Source organism: Lactuca saligna, chromosome 2, assembly GCF_052625555.1.
Source record: "Lactuca saligna cultivar CGN05327 chromosome 2, ASM5262555v1, whole genome shotgun sequence".
Taxonomy (NCBI): domain Eukaryota; kingdom Viridiplantae; phylum Streptophyta; class Magnoliopsida; order Asterales; family Asteraceae; genus Lactuca; species Lactuca saligna.
In genome coordinates this window covers 149,785,315-149,801,714 of record NC_136418.1, presented here as the reverse complement: position 1 = coordinate 149,801,714, position 16,400 = coordinate 149,785,315, and the positions used below count along the sequence as shown (strand labels likewise).

Sequence of the window (16,400 nt, the reverse complement as noted above, 5' to 3'; positions counted from 1 at the left end):
AAGGAAGGAGTCTAGCCTTGGGGAAATGTAATAATGTGAAGTGTTTGTTATGATTAGGCGGAGGCTAGACCTGATTTACAGAGTTCGAGATTATCCGAGATACCAAGGTGAGTCTTCTCACTATACTGTACCTGGTAGGGTACCTATGTGTGACTAGAAGGTCTTGTATGATATGATGTATGTGCTATATGCGGTTATGTGATATGTATGTGCTATGTATGTTGTGTATGATAAGGACCGAAAGGTTAAGATGACACTTATGTGTTATGTATGTTATGTATGCTAAGGACCGGAAGGTTAATAGTATACGGACCGGAAGGTCAAGAGGATACGGACCGGAAGGTCGATACGGGTAGGACCGGAAGGTCTACCGAAGTGCGGGACAAAAGTCCCCTGAGACACCTGGATCGGAAGATCCCATAGAGTATGGCCTGGAAAGGCGTATGTGGTATTTTGGGGAACTCACTAAGCATTTATGCTTACAGTGTTGTATTATGTGTTTCAGGTACTAGTGACGATCGCGGGAAGGCGCCGACTTGACTCGTACGCACACCGATGGATTTGGATATGTTTTGATCTTGGGATGTAATATTATGGATTGATATGTGATAATAATGATATTTTTATAACTATTATGAATGAAAGTGTGTTTTAAATGTGAAAAACTATTTCGAAAATTTACATCATTACAATATATATATATATATATATATATATATATATATATATATATATATATATATATATATATATATAGAGAGAGAGAGAGAGAGAGAGATTGAAAATTGGAAAAAAAATAGTTTTTTATCATTTTGACCGTTCAATAATAGTCCATTTTATGACCGTTGAAAAAAAAACGATACCAATTTCTCCGTTTCTTTCCATTATCACAAAAACGGTTCAATAACGCTTAATAAAGGCCAAGGGGGCGATGTTTTGCGTGTACACCGGCATTATGGGACGTTTACGTCATATTAAGAGGCATTCTCATTGTCCATTCCGAGTAGTCTAACAACATCAACATGTTAAAGAAAAGTTTAATCGTTATGTTTTATTTAAATAATATTGAAAAAGTAGCAAATTGACAAAAGTCATGAGAGACGATTATAAATTTCATATTTACACTATTTGGTTTCATTTGCTTTATCAAAGGCAAGAGTAAGGAACATGTTATGCCTCAACTATTCCTGCCAATTGCCATGGTCAATATTAAACAAATTATAAAATTCAAGGCTTCTAGAATCAAACGATTTTATTGTTTCCAAACTTTGAAATTAAATATTTTTAAAGGTCAAATAATTTATATATCTTCGTCAATTTACCTCACATATGAAGAATCATATTTAAAAAGGTTCGAATAATGCAAGCAAACTTAGTTAGCAACGATTTCGATGGTTTCAATCGCATGTAAATGAACAAATTATATGTCAACAAAATTGATAATTTAGAATCTCATAACTGATTAACCTATTATCAAACCAACATTTATAGATTAAAAGTAAAAGGTCGAATTAAGAAACTTTAATAGGTTGTATGATATGTTTCTTAATAAGTCTCGTAATATTTATGGGTGAAATTTTTGTGACACTATACGAAAATAAATATGTATGAGCTGAGTTTTCTGACCTGTCAATTTTTTTATTATATGAATCGTTTTGGGATTTTCAAATAATTTCACGCATTGACCGTGTACCTGTTTCTTTTACTATATATATATATATATATATATATATATATATATATATATATATATATATATATATATATATATATATATATATATATATATATATATATATAACACATATTTTCCCACGAACCACTCTTAAAATGCGATTTTTTTTTGTTTGATTGTTTTTCAAAAAAAAAAAAAGGTGACATGAAGGACCAAATTGGTCCTATAAAAACATATTTGCAAAAAAAATCAAGAAAAAAAATGCGTATACGATAGGTGCATATGTGCACAAACGTCCGAAATTTGTACATATGCACCTGTTGTATATGCGAATATGTGCACAAATATCGGAAATTTGTGAATATGTTTCTACCGATTAGGTGTTTTATGTCACTTTTTTTGAAAAAAAAAAATTATCACACAAAAAGAATGCATTTTAAGAGTGATTCACATAAAAATATGGGTTTGCAAAAGATCTTGACTCTCTCTCTCTCTCTCTCTCTCTCTCTCTCTCTCTCTATATATATATATATATATATATATATATATATATATATATATATATATATAGAATAGACTCTACACCAAAAGCATAAACCAGACAACTTATTAGTCCTTAATTATATATATATATATATATATATATATATATATATATATATATATATATATATATATATATATAAGATTAAGGACTAAAAAGTTGTCTGGTTTGTGCTATTGGTGTAGAGTCTATTCAACATATATTTTTTCATTGCAAAGTGGTTGTTGCAACGTAGGGGGTAATCACGAGATGGTGTGGGCTGACATTTTCTACTTCTTCGTCTATAAAGGAATAGATGTTTTGGATTGATGACAATAATCTCCACAACTTAATGAAAAGGTGTTTGGAAGTGGTTGTCATTTCGACATGTTGGACTATTTGGCGGTTCAGGAATTTTGTGGTGTTTACAGAAAATCCACTGAAAAAGATTTATATTTTTAATTATATCATTTTAAGTTCTTTTTCTTGGTTGCATAACTGAGCTTCCAACTCCAGTGTAGTTTGGAATGCTTGACTTTTAAACCCTTTGTAATTTGTGCTTTTTTCTTTTCTAGCTCTTTGCTAGAATTGTTTTCACGTATATGAAATTGTAGTTGTTCAAAAAAAAAGTAAATATCTGATATTTAATTTTTTTCATGTGACCCATGAACCCAAATCTAACCTACAACCTTGAATTCGACCCACTAACTCACAAACTCGTATAATTAAACAAGGTACACAGGTTGAACCATTTATGGATAATATGGGCTAGTGTTGTGCAAGTTGACACAAATATTTATATGAGTTGTGTTTGGGTTGAGTTTTTTTAGACCGAACACAACACGGTTGCCACCCTAAGTAATAAGTTGGCTTTAATTCGATTAATTCAAGACTGTTATAATCATATTTAGAAGCATTTGACTTTGTCGTGATCATATCTAAGGTTACGTCTGATTCAATCAAGCTACCATTTAATCAAATTGAATTCAAAGTTACTGATCGGTGTATTTTATGCACCTATTTTGCATGTTTATTTTTGTCCTTTCATAGCATTCTACTTCATAATTCTTACATTTATGTAACGACCCAAATTTTCAAATAAAATTTTTCATTTTTAATTAGCCAAACATTCCCATAAAGTATGAAATAACCATGATAATTGTTTTCGAAATACATGACATCAACATTTTATTTCAAATATCAGAGTGTCCCACCAAATCAAATGTCGAAGATTACATGTCGTGCCATCAAGCCTTGCTCTTGACGTTAGGCTCAGATGTACCTGAAACAAATCAATCAAACTTTAAGCTAATGCTTAGTGATCTCCCAGAGCATACCCCACACACTCCACACAATCACATAATCCATATTAGCTTTATAAGATACATAAGTTATGCACACAAACATATAAGGATTCCCTGGAAACCCTCCAGTGTCTTACTCCGGGTACCATGGGAACCCCCACATGGTCTTAGCCCATTGCCTCGGGAACCTCTGAGGTCTTAACTGAGGATTCCCTAGAAACCCTCTAGGTTCTTATACCCCAGTACCTTGGGACCCCCCCCCCCCCCCCCCGAGGTCTTTACCTAGGATGTCATGGAAACCCTCCAAGGTTTTACACCTAAGTGCCTTGGGAACCCCTAAGGTCTTCCATGCATGTATCACAAATACAATTAGCATACCATGTGCCACATAATCAACAAATATATCACATAAAAATTAATGGGTCGGCCTTGGTGCCTTCGACCCATTGGTATGGTAAAGAGACTCACCTCTCAAGAATGTTGAACTGATAAGATAAGATTAAATAAGTCCCAACGTGCAGCTCCAACTTAACCTCCTACAATCATCATGTGACTAGTTTTGTCAAAGTTCCGAAATACCAAATATACACTCAAAGTCAAACTTAGTCAATCATGGTCAACAATCAAGGTTAACAATCCATGTTAACCTAACTTATCAAGTGCATCTAGCAACTCGTCGAGTCCCTTCGGTGTTCAGAATAACCAGGGAAAACCCTAACCAACTCGTCGAGTTATCTCATCAACTCGCCGAGTTACTCGTTAGACCGAAAGCGGGAAAATCTGATCTAACTCGTCGAGTTATCTTACCAACTCGCCCAAGTTTACTCTACAGACCGAAAATGGGAAAACCCAATGCAACTCGCCGAGTTGTCAGGGTAACTCGTTGAGTCTTCCCTTGTCTTAACATAATCGGTCCTTTTAGTCGAATCCAAAACTCCATACCACAAATACATAACCCTAGAGACGTCTATAAGAGTAAAGTTTCCAACTTTACCCCTAAAGACCATCTAATAAGCCTTAAACTCAAACCCTAACTCCTTTGAGGAAGGTATTGACCCATTAAGCCTTTAAACTCTCATCCCATCGACCCAAAACACAGATCTGATATCCAAGGGTGGACAAATCACGTAAAGCTTCTAAATTTACATCCATGCATGCGTGAAATACTCCCCAATATCCATTTTAGCCTTAATTGTGGACATAATGCATGAATGGGACATGCAGGCTATTAAAGATTGCAACTTTAATCCTCTAGAGGTCTTATAGAGGTCAAATCTACACTCCTTACCTCTGAAGCCTCTTATCTTGGGACATCCAACCCAAAGTTCCAAAACAAACCCTAAACTACCAAAAGATGAGATCTAAAACACTACATGGCAAGGTTATGGCTTTATACCTTCAGAATGAAGCCCTTGATGTAGAGTTTCTGGATCCAAGATCACTCATCCAAAATTGCTACTTCTCTATTCAATACTTCCTTCAAAAATCACACCACAACACTTAAAACTTCAATGAACAAGAGGGGAAGCGGTTATATGGTTTCTCTGAGTAAGGAGGTTGATTAGGAGGCAAAGCTTAATGGTTAAGTTCTTTAAATAGGGTACGAAACCCAGAAAATTAGGGTTTTCCTTTACAGTGCCTACTCGTCGAGTTGGGGCCTTCCAACTCGTCGAGTAGACGCTAAGTCCCGCATCCAATATCGATTTGAGTTGGGTTCCCCAACTCGTCGAGTCCCAATGCAAAACCCTAACAACTTTTAAAAAAAATGATACTTGGAACAAGCATTACAATTTAGTTAATCATATGGTCAGTTGCATATTTCATTAAGAATGTCTGGTACTTCACTATTTTTGATTTATTTTGCAGGCATTATGGAGCTTGGAGCATGGAGCATGGAACTTGGAACTTAGAACTTGTAACTTGGATCTTGGAGCATGGAACATGGAGCTTGGAGCTTTGGAACATGAAGAGAAGATGGATCGGTCATGCCATGGAAGAAAACATGAAGACATAACCCGGGTCTTTGTTGCATTATCATCATAATAAAGGACTACGTTTGAAACACGGTTCATGTCACACCGACACGGGCATGTTTGTCCTTTCTTATCTTATATTTGAGCAACATTACTCATGGTGAAGCTAGACTAAAGATGGAGCCAACAGTGAAGACTTATTGGACTTTTAGCAAAAAGCATGGGTCATGCCAAAAACAAATGGTCAAGACAAATGGCAATACCAAAAACACATGGGCAAAAGGCATGACCATGCTAAAAACACATGGTCTTATGGCAAGCACGTAAGCACTTAATAAAATAAGGGAAGACGTCATTTTTATAGAGAATTGGTTTTTGGAGCTTTCTCTGGCGATTTTGGGAGAATTTTTTGGAATTCTTGAAGGTTACTAATCATTGCAAACACTTTTGACTTCATTTTGTAAGCATTAAACATTTCCAATTTCATCTTTCTTTTTTATTAAGTTTTTCTTAGCCATGTGTGGCTAAGAAACCCTAATTTTGAGTTCTTGTTCAAAATATGTTGTTTGCTTGACTTGAAGCATATGATTTGATGTTTGATTTGTGATTTTATTCTAGTGATTATGTTTTTGTTTAAACTAGAATCTCTTGAATTTGATTTGTGTTTGATTGACCACTTTCATGAATTGAATTTTTGTGTAGTTAACTAACTTTTAGGGAACCTAATCGTTTTACAAAGTTAATAATTGGTAACAAACAATAAGTTTTCTTATTGTAAAACATATATCACATGTTTTCACACTTTCGAGCATATGAGAAGAAATGAAAATTGTTGGGATTTTTTTTTTGAAATGACAAATATAACCTACTCCTAAACTACACTTTAAATCCACCTATATGTTCACAACATGACTTGAATCCTCAATCTCAAAGAGGTAAGGCAACATTGTTGGGAAGCTTGTACAAAACTTAATGCAGTTTTCTTAATACAATCTAAGAGCGTGTTTAGGTTAAATTAATAAAGCTAGGTTTAGTAAAAGAGCGTGTTTTGGTTAGATAATTTGGCAAACGAGAGTTATTTGAACGTGTTAATATCTTTCAGTACCAACTTAGAATAGGAACCATGAATTACATCAAGTCATAATTAAGTTGAACAACGTTGTGAACTAGAACTAGAACCATTCAATCAAATTATTTAAAAGTTTGTTTGATTTTGTGCATACTTTTAAAATAGATTGTTATTTAATTATTTTATATTTGCAAACAAAACCCCCTTTGAGACCAAAGTACCTTGCGCAAAGAAGTATAAATTTTTATCTCGTGTCTCTGTGGTTCAACCTTGTTTGTCTTGTACTACTTTTTAGTGCTTTAAAGCAATGTATTTGGAGTTCATTGTACCCCTATTATTTGTTGGGTTTTACACGTCTAACGGTTACGTCTAACTAAATCATATTTAAAGTTATATCGGACCGAATCAACCCGTTAATTATATTTAATTCAATCAACTATATCAAACACCCTAAAATAAACTTCTTATAATATAGAAGAGACTAAATTTGGAAGTTGGAACTATTTAAAAGATGGAGGTCCTTTTATTTTACATATCAATTTTCCTCGTTAAAGAATCCAACAAGAGTCAAACCAAACTCACGTAAAAGTCAAGATGCCGAAATATGAATTTTTCAAAACTAATTCCAAACTATATAACCGCCCCGCTTCTCTCTCTCCGTCTGTAATCAAGATTCTTGCCGAAGAAGAAGGCTCCAAATGCCGCAATTCGATCATCACAATATTATCCTCGTCATCACCATACTTTGTATATTCCAATTCTCAACGTCTCTAAAGGTCTGTTTCGATTCTTCTCTTCATTTTTTAATTTCCCGAATTCATTTATGGCGCTAATCCCTCCACAATTGGGAACCAGATCGGAGAAACATGTTCCATGGACGACGACAAATGCGACGACGGGTTGCGGTGTGGAACGTGCCCTGCTAGTGGCAATACCCGCCCTAGATGCACTCGAATCCATCCAATCAATCCTACTTCGAAGGTCTGGAAGCTAATTTCTCTGTTTGTTAAATCCGTATTTGGTGAAGAATGAAGATGAGCAGAGTTTCAAATCCGATTGTTTTTCTAGGGTTTTTGCGTGACTTTTTTAATTTTGGAACAGGTGAATGGGCTTCCGTTTAATCGGTATTCATGGCTGACGACTCATAATTCATTTGCGCTTTCCGGTTCAACATCACCTACCGGTTCCCCTGTTCTTGGTCCCGCCAATCAGGAAGATGATGTCGCCTCTCAGTTACACGTGAGTAAGATTTTAAAGCGAATTCCGTATAAAACTTATCTTCTTCATTCATTTCGATGTGCTATTCGTCTACGTAGAATGGAGTTCGAGGATTAATGTTGGATATGTATGACTTCAACGAAGATATCTGGATGTGCCATTCCTTTGGGGGAAAGTGCTACAATATCACAGCATATGTAAGCAAATCTTCCTCTTTCTAGCGTTTGTATGATTCATGAATCATGTACGTAGTAGCTAGCTTCAGCTTCTTCATCGTTGTTCTTTTACTGTTAGCAACCAGCCATCAATGTGCTAAGAGAGATTCAAAAGTTTTTAGAGGAAAATCCAAGTGAAATCATCACCATTTTCATCGAGGATTATGTGACATCAGAAGATGGATTGACGAAGGTGTTTAATGCATCCGGGCTTAGTAAATACATGTTTCCTTTTAATCGAATGCCCAAAGAAGGTGGCGAATGGCCAATAATCACCGATATGATCTCCCGGAATCAGCGCCTGATTGTCTTCACCTCCAAATCTACAAAAGAAGCATCTGAAGGTTTCGCATATGAATGGACATACGTCGTAGAAAACCAATGTAAGTTTAGATCAATATCATTGTTATTGTGCTTGGTATCTGTTTTTTTCATAGAAGATTGATCGAAGTTTTTCAAACCCTAATTGGGTGTTAGATGGAAACGAGGGTCAGATTGCTGGTTCATGCCCTAATCGATCTGAATCTTCTGCAATGAACACAACATCCCGAGCGTTGGTTCTTCAAAACTACTTTTCCACTAACCCTAATGTAACCGGAGCTTGTATCGATAACTCCGCTCCACTGATCTCGATGATGAACACATGCCAACAAGCAGCAGGCGGACGGTGGCCGAATTATATCGCGGTTGACTTTTACCAGAGGAGTGACGGCGGAGGAGCAGCGGAAGCCGTTGATCAAGCGAATGGTCATATGACGTGTGGATGTCCGAACATTGCGTATTGCAGGGTGAATGCGACGTTTGGGAGTTGTGATATTCCGGTACTTTCACCGCCGCCACCAGCACAGCTGCCGCCGGACGAACCAATAGGAGGTTTTGGCGATGGTTTCTTAATAAGTGCAGCGGTTCAGCCACGGTGGTTCTACGGAGTATTTTTGTCTGCATTGTTGTTGTTATTGGCGTTGTAAGTTTATGCACCACCAATGACTTAAATATTTGATGATTCATTCATGGCTTCTTTTTTCTTTGTAGCGAGTTGTGTACATATATTCACTTCCTATCTGGTGATGGTTATATTCGTCTCTTTTATAACATCTCGACATTTTAATGATGTAATTTAATCAATATTTTATTTTGCATTTATTATAAATATTACAAAATTGCAAATTTGGTCCCTGTGGTATGTCCAAACTAGCATGTTTGGTCCAAAATGAGTTTGGCTTGCAAAGATGGTCCAATAGTTTCTATTTGTTGCGAGTTTAGTCCAATGGCTTAACAGCCGTTACCAAGCTCCCCTTAATTTACCCATGCCCCTCTCACTTAAGGGTATTTTAGTCCATTAATCCCTGTAACTGTTCCCGCTAAAGCTCAATAAAAGCAGTTCGTCTCCTCCTCAATAAAGTAGATCGTCGTTCTTTACCAAGATCAATAAAAGCCCTAGACACAAAATCAGTTCTGTTAGTTAAGCTGCGATTTGTAGAGATTATCGGTGGATGAACATAACAATGTGGCACGTAAGGTTGTTAAACACACCCTTCAACCCCAAGGTTGTTTATGGTACGTAATTTGCCCTTTTTCATCTTTTGATTTCTTGATTTTTTTTAAGTAAGTCCAAATGAGGTGTTTTTTTTTTCTTGTTTTGAAGATGGACACCCAACATTGTTTACCATTAAGTTGTACCATGGAGGTGAGTTCACCAAGTACCCTGATGTTCGTTACATTGATGGAACTGTAAACTATGTTGACATGGTAGACATAGATGAGTTTTCAGTTCATGAGCTCGATGCAATCATGAAGGGTTTTAGATATGGGGTTCCTCCTGTTATATACTACCATTTTCTTGTGCCTAGTGGAGACTTCCACTTTGGTCTTCGCCCTTTAGGAAATGATCAAGATGTTGCAAACTTTTCTCAATATGTCAGTGAGCACAAAGTGATGAAGGTATACACAGAGCATGGTGAAACAAGACTACTCACCTATTTCTTGAATCCTAAGCCTGTTACCAAGGTTACCCTTGTACAGTTAGATGAACCACATGAGGATGTGCAACACATTGATGAAGCTCCTGATGACCAATCAAAGGAAACACCTGTGATGACTACACCTACTGATAATTTAGTTGATGTGGTGCCCACTCAAGCAAACCAACCTGAAATCCAAGTTAATGAAATAGTTCAAGTCGTATCCTTATCACCTGGATATAATAGGAGAAGGGGTATGAGCAAGGATGGAGTGATGGCATCTTGCAGTAAGAAAATATACTTTGATGATATTGGTGAGACTGAACAGATAGCCAAAGACTTTGTTGAGGCAGCTACTGATTTTGATATTGGACTCTACCAACAAATACTACAAAGCAATGTTGATGGAGTCAATGGCACTGACATGCATGATGTCAATGAACCTCAGATGGATGAAGAAATCCAACCTCAAATGGATGAAGAAAACCAAGCTCAGATGGATGAAGAAAACCAACCTCAAATGAATGACTTTTGGGATTTTGACTATCAAACTGATGCTTTTGTCCAAGATGGAAGTGAAAACCAACCTCAGTCTAACATGGATAGTAGTGGAAAAGAAAATGTAAGTGAGGTTGAAAGTAAAGAAAGAAGTGAAACAGAGCAGGAAGATGATAGTGATGATAGTGATTATTGGGTGGATGAAGATAATGTAATTGAAGATATTGAAGTTGATATGAGGGATTTTAACATGAGCATTGATACAGAAGTAGAGTTCTTAGATAAAAGGGCTAGGAATCCTAGACAACATGAGAGTGATGAAGAAGCAGATGAGTTAGATGTCATTGACAATGATGCTTTTGATTCCATGGATGAGGATTCTGACCAGGACAGGAAGAGAAGAGCAGTTTTGAAACAACTAAGTAAGGAAAAAAGTTGTTCTTTAGGTGAGGTTCATAAGTGTCATTTTAAAATAGGTCAAAAGTATAACAGTAAGCAGGAGTTGAGAGAGAAAATCAAAATACATGCATTGGAAACAAAAAAGAATATTGCATTTAAAAAAAATGACAAATCCAGATTGAGGGCCATATGTAATGGAGTTGTGGCATTTACTAATGATGGAGTTGGTGGACCTACCCAAGCTAAAAAAAGTAAAGGGAAAATTAAAGGGAAAAGTAAATGGAAAAGTAAAGAAAAGGACAAACAAGGTGGTACAAGTCAGGAAAAAGCAGATTCTTCTTGTCCTTGGATGTTACATGCCTCGAGGTCTACAGATGCAAGCAGTTGGTACATTAAAACATATGAAGACAAACACACTTGTATGAATACAAGGAAGGTGAGAGCTGCAACAGCGAAGTTTATGTCCAAACAAATCATGGATCAAGTAGAATCCAACCCTACTATCCCAGTTAAAGCTCTCCAAGAACAATTACAGAAGAAGTATGGAGTGGACTTCTCAATCCATAAAGTTTTTAAAGCTAAAGCAGATGCAAAAAAGATTGTAGTGGGTGATTACAAAAAACAGTATGAAGTTCTGAGAGACTATATCCTTGAGTTGCAGTCAACCAATCCTGATACCACAGTCAAATTAGAACTTGGAGATGTTTCAGAATCTAATTTGGTGAATTGCACTTCAAGATGTTTCAAAAGAATTTATGTTTGTCTAGGGGGGATGAAGAAGGGATTCAAAGCTTGTTTAAGAGATTTCTTGGGGCTAGATGGGGCTCATATGAAAGGCCCTTATCCAGGCCAGATCTTAACTGCAGTTGGATTAGATTCCAACAATGGCATATACCCACTTGCATATGTCATCGTAGAGATTGAAAACTGCGAATCTTGGAAGTGGTTCCTTGAATGTCTTGGTGATGACTTGGATCTACATGCTATGTCTAATTTCACTTTTGTTAGTGACAGACAAAAGGTAATGGTTGTTTATTTATTATTTTTAATGTTTATTTTGTTAATCATGTGTAATTTGTTGCCAGGGTTTGCTACAAGCAGTTAGTCAACTGTTCCCATGTGCTGAGCATAGGTTCTGTCTCAGACATATACATGAGAACATGAAGAAACAATGGAGAACTAAGGAATATAAAGATCACCTTTGGGATTGTGCCACAGCTACAACAGTGCCAGAGTTTAACCATTTCATGCACCAATCTCTAAATATTACTAAAACAAAACCTTAAATTCTTCAATGAAGAAACATCAACCCTTGATTGCATTTTCCTCCTTTAATCTCCACCTTAGGATCATTTTGTTGACATCATCCTCACCCAAAAATAAATTCACAAGCCTACAAATAAAAATACTTTCTAACGATTCATTCCTAATACATGGAATCGATTTTCTCAACAAGAATATCGGTGCAGGCATCAACATAGTCGATTCTTGAAGGCTTGATTGCGTCAATCGAATCTGTGATTATGTTATAAATTATCTCTCAGCCATGGCTAAATAAAGGTAAAAGATGCTGCTTATTAACCTTCCAAATCAAATCAGAGATTTACAGCGGCTGATTTAGCAGAAACCCCCACTTCCGGCTATAGGAAAACCCTAGGAATCATGGGGAAGAAAGGGAAGAACACCAATAATGGTGAATCCGATGTTGATCGCACTCAGTATTACGATATAACAATGAACATACTGTTCGCCATGGTGTCGGAGCCCTATTATCTCCTCCATTTCCTCACCTTCTTCTCTTATTTCTCCATCAGATTCTCCACTTCTCAATTATTTTCTCTTGAATTCGCCGGACACCTCCTCCGCCGTGTAAGCGATCTCCTTTTCTCAGGCCTCTCTTTATCACTTACACAGGTTTATTAATGTATCGATCTGCAAATATCTTTCATTGATTACAGGAACTTCAAGCGCTTCTTCCAATCTCAAACAAGTGAATTAATTTTATATAAATAAACATATATCTTATCAGGGCCATTCAATGCATTTCAATCTTATATTCTAGACCTTTGGATCATTTGCTCACGTCATCTTCCTTCCACCCAATACCCCGTTGTGTAATGTTCCCTTTCGTTTGTCGTTTACTCTGTCTCTTCTTCCTATCTTAAGAAACAGTCAATCCGTTCGCTTCTACTTCTTTGTCTAAATCTTGTAGACCGATCACTCTGTTTCGTCCTCCAATGTGGAAGAACTGGAACTTGCAGATACCCAATTCAGGGATTTCGAAGAATAGTGTTCAATCCGTTCAAGCATCTGCGACTTCATTAAGGTAAGTTATCTTCAATTGGTCTGCGAATTTCTCGGAATTTAATTGATTCGAACTCTTTCATTGACATTTTTTGTAATTTTGACATAGATTTTTTAGGTTCTTTCCAATCCCACCTTTATCAAATTCCAATACTTCAGAAATCTAATACTCTTCCATATACTTGGTTCTAATAATATTCTCTTTCCGTGCTTCTTCTGTGATGTAGGAGGCATATATCATGCCGAAGACAAAAGAAGAAGAAGAGAAAGTAAACCGAGATGTGTGTACTTATACAGACCATGAGCATCATAGGAACATATCTTTGGACAAAAGCCTTAGTGCTTCCTTAGATTCTCTTGATAATCTCTTTTTTCGGCGATGTTTGGTACTTCTGGGTGCTTTTTGGTTACTGTTGGTTAGATTGGGTCAATGGTATGCTCATTTCTGCTTATTTATGTGACAGGTATTTGATTGTCGTCTTCATGGCTACTCTTAGTCTGTTATTATTCCTGTAAGCATTTGTGCTCTCACAACCATTGCACTTTCATGGTGGGTTTACTGCATCCTGCACTTATGTAATGTGCTTTCATTTGCATCTTAAACAGACCGAAAGGCAGTATTGCCCTCTTGAGTCTCAAGAAAATGCAAAACCCTACAGTGACCACTGTTACCTTCAGGTTTACCAACCCAATCTACATGTCACTTTCTTGTACATTTCACTTGCTGTGGTTGTGGATGCTGTCAGAAAAGGTGCAGCTGCATAAGGCATGACAATTAGAGGGTATGTTTGGTGTGGACATGATCCCACATCTTAGTAGGACTGGACCTGCACTTGACCTTTTTAAAGCTAAATTGGAGGTAATGCTAATAATTTGAATACCTTTTTAACTTCACACAAAATGTAATTATCCAAGAAATATACGCATACGTTGTTTTGTCACCTTACATTTTTTTTAAATTTTTGTTTGTTATATGTAACTAATTTTTAATAGTACTTAACCTACCAAATGATACATTTGAACGCTAAACAAAATAATAGTAGTTTTGGTTTTAAGTTTACTTAACCCGTTTCATCCAATCTCAAACAAGTGAATTAATTTTATATAAATAAACATATATCTTATCGTGTTGTTGTTTTTTTGGAAAGAAGGGTCTTTCCTAACCAAAGTCTCAATGTCACCATGATAGTACTATTCGTTGTCGCAACACCGATCAATAATAGTATGAGTGTTCCTTTAAATAAAATATGTTTTTCTTTCTGAATTATTTGTCGAAAGCAATCCAAAGAGATGTTTATAAGGTGATGACATATTCTTACCATAAAGAAGGGCAAGAGGCTACAACCTCAACTTGTATGATGTAATTAATTAACTATGCCTCTTTCTAAAATGTTTTCAAAGAGATATTCGTATGGTAATTATTATATAGTACATGATAGTATGATTTTGTTATATAATTTCCTTATACTACAACCTTTTCAAATTTATAGTTTTTTATATGGTAAAAATATTATCTTAAATATGGTATATATTTATTATATTTTTTCCTTATTCTACAAACTTTTCAAATTTACAGTTTTTTATATAGTAATTATTCTATTTTAAATGATACTATGATTTTATCTATTTGTCTACTTATATTTGAGATGGTATACTGATATTATTTAGGATATCATACCGTATATAAAACATCTTTTAAGTATGGACATGATATTACATTCCATAATCTTTATTTCATATCAGCATTAACCAAATATATATTTTCCTATATTTTCTAAATATATTAAACATCTTATATTGAGTTTATTTTCGATATCATACCATATTTATGAAAATATTGTATATTTATTATATAATTTCCTTATTCTTCAAACTTTTCAAATTTACAGTTTTTTATATGGTAAATATTATCTTAAATCTGGTATGAATTTATTATTTTTATATTTATATTTGACATGATATACTGATATCATTTTGGATATCATACCATAATTAAAACATATCTTAAGTATGGAAGTGATATTACATTCTAAAATGTTTATGTGATATCAGCATTAACCAATTTTTTTCCCTATAAATATACTGTCTACGATTTTTCATTACAAATCAAAATTCTCTCTAAACAATTATCCCCTTCCATTGCAGATAATAGTATTCCATGGCATATAACAATGCAGATCAGGTCGTCTTTGATAAGGTTGTTGAAATCAACGCATCTAAAGAGTCTTGGAACATACGTGTTAAAGTCGTCATGCTTTGGAAGCCGGCCTATGTAAACAATCCTAATATGGTCACAAGCCTGGACATGATTTTAATCGACCAGGAGGTACTGTTTTTACACCATTTGTTTTTTAAAATTATCAATTTCTTATGTTATCTCTATTCAAAAAAAAGTTGAAATTCGAGAGATGTTATACTTTTTTACTTCTATTCATACAATTTTAATAAACAACTTTATTATTTTTAATAATAAAGTTTAGTCTATGTAATGAAATCTGTTATTGTTCCGTTTTTTAATACATTTTTTGCACTTTTTTATCTTTCATTGTCACCTACAGGGAAGTAGAATTCAAGCTACAATAAAAAAAAATCTTATTCCAGTATTTGAATCCCTATTCGATGAAGGAGCTGTCCGGGAGATCAGTAACTTCGCTATGGCTAGCAATCAAAGCGAATACATGCTTGTACCTCATAAACATAAAATCAATTTCTACAAAACCACGAAAGTTCGTGTATCCAATGATTTTGTTGATACAGTAGATCCTTATCATTTTATCTCTTTCCCATATTTGCTAGCCAGGAACTTTGACACTCATGTTGCATTTGGTATGTTATGTTGTTAGTTTAACTTATTTCTATACTTCAATTTTTAATGTAATACACATTTGGGTTATTATTACTAATTTATTAAATTTTTTCACATAGATTTTCTAGGTGAAGTTGTGTCAAGTGATCCCATGCGAGTCATTGTTGAGTATGGAAGAGAGAAAAGGTTAATGAATCTGGTTGCTCAGGATTTAAGGTACACATTCGTATTATTATTACACATTCCCCCGTTTATATTTATCTTTCATTAATAACCACCATGCATATTTAGTGGTACGAGAATTGCAGTCGCTTTGTGGGGCAGTTTTGCAATGAAGTTGAATACTTACATTTCACAACATAATAATGACACTGCTCCTATTATTATCCTGCTACGTTTGGCCAAACTCAAAATTTGGGGTGGTAAGTGTTTTTTACAACAAATTATCATTTCAA

General features: G+C 35.2%; 1 protein-coding gene and 1 long non-coding RNA gene across 2 annotated transcripts; both read left to right on the top strand.

Annotated features, from left to right (window-relative positions):
- The first annotated feature begins 7,184 nt into the window (after positions 1-7,184).
- LOC145032049 (PLC-like phosphodiesterases superfamily protein) lies at positions 7,185-9,051 on the top strand. The gene is made up of 6 exons (XM_078980719.1): positions 7,185-7,320; positions 7,400-7,525; positions 7,646-7,783; positions 7,861-7,959; positions 8,057-8,360; positions 8,455-9,051. Exons 1-6 carry the CDS (start codon positions 7,243-7,245, stop codon positions 8,943-8,945), a joined length of 1,236 nt encoding a protein of 411 aa, XP_078836845.1. The 5' UTR covers positions 7,185-7,242; the 3' UTR covers positions 8,946-9,051.
- Positions 9,052-15,350: 6,299 nt separating this feature from the next.
- On the top strand, positions 15,351-16,180 carry LOC145029202 (uncharacterized). The gene is made up of 3 exons (XR_013676414.1): positions 15,351-15,465; positions 15,698-15,965; positions 16,065-16,180. It is a non-coding gene; the product is annotated as an uncharacterized LOC145029202 (long non-coding RNA).
- Positions 16,181-16,400: the final 220 nt, after the last annotated feature.

Coding starts and splice junctions, on each gene's coding strand:
- LOC145032049 (XM_078980719.1), top strand. CDS start 7,243: ATGCCGCAATTCGATCATCACAATATTATCCTCGTCATCACCATACTT. Junction 7,960..8,056: donor GCTACAATATCACAGCATAT/GTAAGCAAATCT, acceptor TTTTACTGTTAG/CAACCAGCCATCAATGTGCT. Junction 8,361..8,454: donor ATACGTCGTAGAAAACCAAT/GTAAGTTTAGAT, acceptor ATTGGGTGTTAG/ATGGAAACGAGGGTCAGATT.